This window comes from Abrus precatorius, unplaced genomic scaffold, assembly GCF_003935025.1.
Source record: "Abrus precatorius isolate BTA unplaced genomic scaffold, Abrus_2018 Scaffold2, whole genome shotgun sequence".
Lineage (NCBI taxonomy): Eukaryota > Viridiplantae > Streptophyta > Magnoliopsida > Fabales > Fabaceae > Abrus > Abrus precatorius.
Window position 1 is genome coordinate 6,974,482 of NW_020874362.1, and position 3,922 is coordinate 6,978,403.

General features: G+C 41.1%; 1 protein-coding gene across 1 annotated transcript; it reads left to right on the top strand.

Annotated features, from left to right (window-relative positions):
* The first annotated feature begins 963 nt into the window (after positions 1–963).
* On the top strand, positions 964–3,577 carry LOC113858373. The gene has a single exon (XM_027491000.1). The coding sequence runs from the start codon at positions 1,437–1,439 to the stop codon at positions 3,432–3,434; it is 1,998 nt and encodes a 665-aa protein (XP_027346801.1). The 5' UTR covers positions 964–1,436; the 3' UTR covers positions 3,435–3,577.
* Positions 3,578–3,922: the final 345 nt, after the last annotated feature.

Genomic DNA, 3,922 nt, shown 5'->3' on the forward strand with positions numbered 1-3,922 from the left:
TGCTGATACATAATAACTGTTAGATTAAACTAAGATTACATTTCATTTTAAATTCATTGAAAAAAAAAGGTGTATTTGTTCGAAACCTCTCACCAATAACCCAGTCTTGAAAAGAAAACACCTATTCCGAGTGAACTGCTTCATCTTCATATTTTGTATCTGCCGCATACATCCTGTTTTAAATTTTTGCATGTCATTTTTTATTTACTGGATGCATTTGATTTTTCTGTCACTTCTCATTTTGTCATTTATTGATTTTTTAAAGGGATGTTAAGAGTGGTACTTGATCGTTGCAGCTTTACAGGTTGTATATGGCTGCTCTTCACAACTTAGAAGACGTATATCCCTATTTATTGTTATTAAATGTTCACTAATTTTGTTTTAAGGTCGATACTGTTATTTTAAATTTTATTCCATATGCATATTCAAGCATTAGTCTAGATACTGGACTAAAAAATTTTCTTTTATTTATCGATTATTTTTATTTTTATGTTTTTAAAGTAAATATATACAATCAATTAATTGACAGTGTTTATTTCAGTGCTCCTAAATTATACTATATTAAAATATTCAAAAATATTTATATATATTTTAAATAATCATTATCTCTATCATTAAAATCAATAATCATAATTATTACACGTATATAAACATAAAATATTTTTTTATTTTTTAAAGTAATGTAGAATTTACCTTGAATTGACATGAAATCACTTAAATTTAATCTAATTAATTTGATTAAAGTTATCTGAACAACTTTAAGAAATCTCCTAATTCGTGTGACCCTACCTGGGGACACTCATTAATTTCCTAAGGAGCAAATAAAAAAAGCCTAAAAAGCATAAAAATTAATAATTTGAGATGTTTATTATTTCTCTTTCGTTTTACCTATCCCGTTCTTGTTGTATTAGAAAGGAAAGAAAAAGACAGCTCTGGTCTAATCTCTCTCTATCGCTTTCTCTTTTCCCCTAAAGTAAAATAAGGGTTGCTTATTCTTAAATAATTATTCTTTCCTGTGAAATTAGCGTTCCAGTTAAGACACTAATACTGCCGGGCGAAGTCGTATATAAAAGAAGAAACCGCGTCTGATCTTGTAAATCCCGTCCACCATAACGCTCTGTATCAACTTTACATCCCAAAATTTCTATAGATGGTATCAATCATGCCCTCAACCCCCGCACCAAACGTGAAGCTGTGCACACCATCAACAGTTCAATTTCATACTTAACCGGACCCATTCATTCCCAGACAATAGCCAGATCATAAGACACCCCACTTCCTTGGCACCTTTCACCCACCTCGCCGTTTTCCATCTTCTCCCTCTTTCAAAGCCGAAATTGAAGGGACCCAACAACACCCTTTTCCCCAATCACTTCCTCACTCAATAAAGACTTCAACTTTGACAACTTGGGTTTTGGATCAGACCCTTCAAGTTTATGGCAGACATAGTGAAGCAACTATTGGCAAGGCCGATCCAGTTAGCAGACCAAGTAACCAAAGCAGCTGAAGAGGCTAGTTCCTCGTTCAAGCAAGAATGTTTGGAGCTCAAATCAAAGACCGATAAGCTCGCGGGGCTTCTCCGACAAGCCGCAAGAGCGAGCTCTGACCTCTACGAGCGCCCAACACGACGCATCATCGCTGACACCGAACAGGTCCTCGACAAGGCCCTGTCGTTGGTCCTTAAATGCCGCGCCAACGGCCTCATGAAGCGCGTGTTCAGCATCATCCCAACGGCGGCGTTTCGCAAGATGTCCTCGCAGCTCGAGAATTCCATCGGTGACGTGTCGTGGCTCCTCCGGGTCTCGGCTCCGGCGGAGGATCGCGGCGACGAGTATTTGGGCCTTCCCCCTATTGCCGCAAATGAGCCCATTTTGGGCCTCATTTGGGAGCAGATTGCCACCCTCCACACTGGCTCTCTGGATGACCGATCTGACGCCGCCGCTTCGCTCGTGTCGCTCGCACGTGACAACGATCGTTACGGGAATTTGATCATTGAGGAAGGTGGGGTTGGACCCTTGTTGAAGTTGATCAAGGAGGGGAAGAAGGAGGGTCAAGAGAACGCTGCCAGGGCTATTGGGCTTCTGGGCCGTGACCCTGAGAGCGTGGAGCTCATGATTCATGCTGGTGTGTGCTCTGTGTTCGCCAAAGTCCTCAAAGAAGGTCCCATGAAAGTCCAAGCTGTGGTTGCCTGGGCTGTGTCCGAGTTGGCCGCAAAGTACCCCAAATGCCAAGACCTTTTTGCTCAGCATAACATCGTTCGCTTGCTTGTAAGTCATCTAGCGTTTGAAACCGTTCAAGAGCACAGTAAATATGCCATTGTTAGCAACAAACCCACTTCAATCCACGCGGTTGTGATGGCTAGTAATAATTCTAATGCTAATAATATGAAGAAGGAGAATGAAGACGAGGATAGGCATATGCAAAGTCGGATACAGCATCCGTTGGGTGATAGGTCCCCAAATCAGATGCATAAAGTGGTCACAAGTACCATGGCAATGCATGCTGCTGCCAAGCAACAGACCAATCAAGGAAACGAAGCATGTCAGAACTCCCAGGGTACTCAGTCCAAAGCCAATGGGCTTAGTAATGGTAAGCAAAGTCATCAATCACACCAGCAAAGCTATTCCTATTCTGGAATTAACATGAAGGGAAGGGAACTTGAAGACCCCGAGAATAAGGCTTACATGAAAGCAATGGCAGCAAGAGCCCTCCGGCAGCTAGCAAAGGGTAACTCGGCCATTTGTCGGAGCATAACAGAGTCAAGGGCTCTGCTGTGCTTTGCCATTCTCCTTGAGAAAGGGACTGAAGATGTGATGTACAACTCTGCCATGGCAGTGAAGGAGATTACAGCAGTGGCAGAAAAAGATGCAGAATTGAGAAGATCAGCATTCAAGCCCAACTCTCCTGCTTGTAAGGCAGTTGTTGATCAAGTGCTTATGATCATTGAGAAAGAAGATACAAAACTCCTAATTCCTTGCATAAAGGCTATTGGGAATTTGGCAAGGACATTCCGAGCAACAGAGACAAGGATAATTGGTCCCTTGGTCCAGCTTCTTGACGAAAGAGAGGCAGAAGTATCCAGGGAAGCGGCAATCTCTCTCACAAAATTTGCCTCCCCAGATAACTACCTTCATCTTGATCACTCCAAAGCAATTATAAGCGCAGGTGGAGCAAAACACTTGGTCCAGCTTGTATATCTTGGAGAACAGACAGTTCAGATTTCAGCTTTAGTCCTGCTCTGCTACACTGCATTGCATGTGCCAGATAGTGAAGAACTTGCTCGGACCGAGGTGCTCGGCGTGCTTGAATGGGCATCCAAGCAACCTAACATGACACAAGACGAAACCCTCGAGGCATTATTGCAAGAATCCAAGAGTAGGCTGGAGCTTTACCAGTCTAGAGGTTCAAGAGGATTCCAAAAATTACATCAATAGCATGAGTAAGTAATTCATTGTTGTCTTTGAGATTTTTCAACCATAAGTATCTGATCTATTGTTATTGTGAGTGTATATACAATCAAATGCCTTCTTGAATTGTTCAGATGTATTTTCAACTACAAAGGGAATTGTTTGCCTAATCCATTTGTTCTTACTTTCCTTCCCTTCCTCTCCCATTGACCCCATACGCCCATGTCAACCACACCAATTTGTCATTGTGCCTTTGTAAACAGCCTCCTGTTGCCCGTAAGCTTATTATTATTATTATTATTATTATTAAATGTATATGAGTTGCAATTCTTTCTCTGGTAGAAAACCAATGAATTGATAAAAGAAACTGAACTCAGAATCAGATGCTAGAGCAAAAATAATTGCAGATGAAAAAGCAGTCAAAACACGTGGTCAGGGGTATAAATCAATCAGTGGCAAGAGATGGAATTGAATTATATAAAACCATATTACAAAAAGTAAAATATAATGCTGAG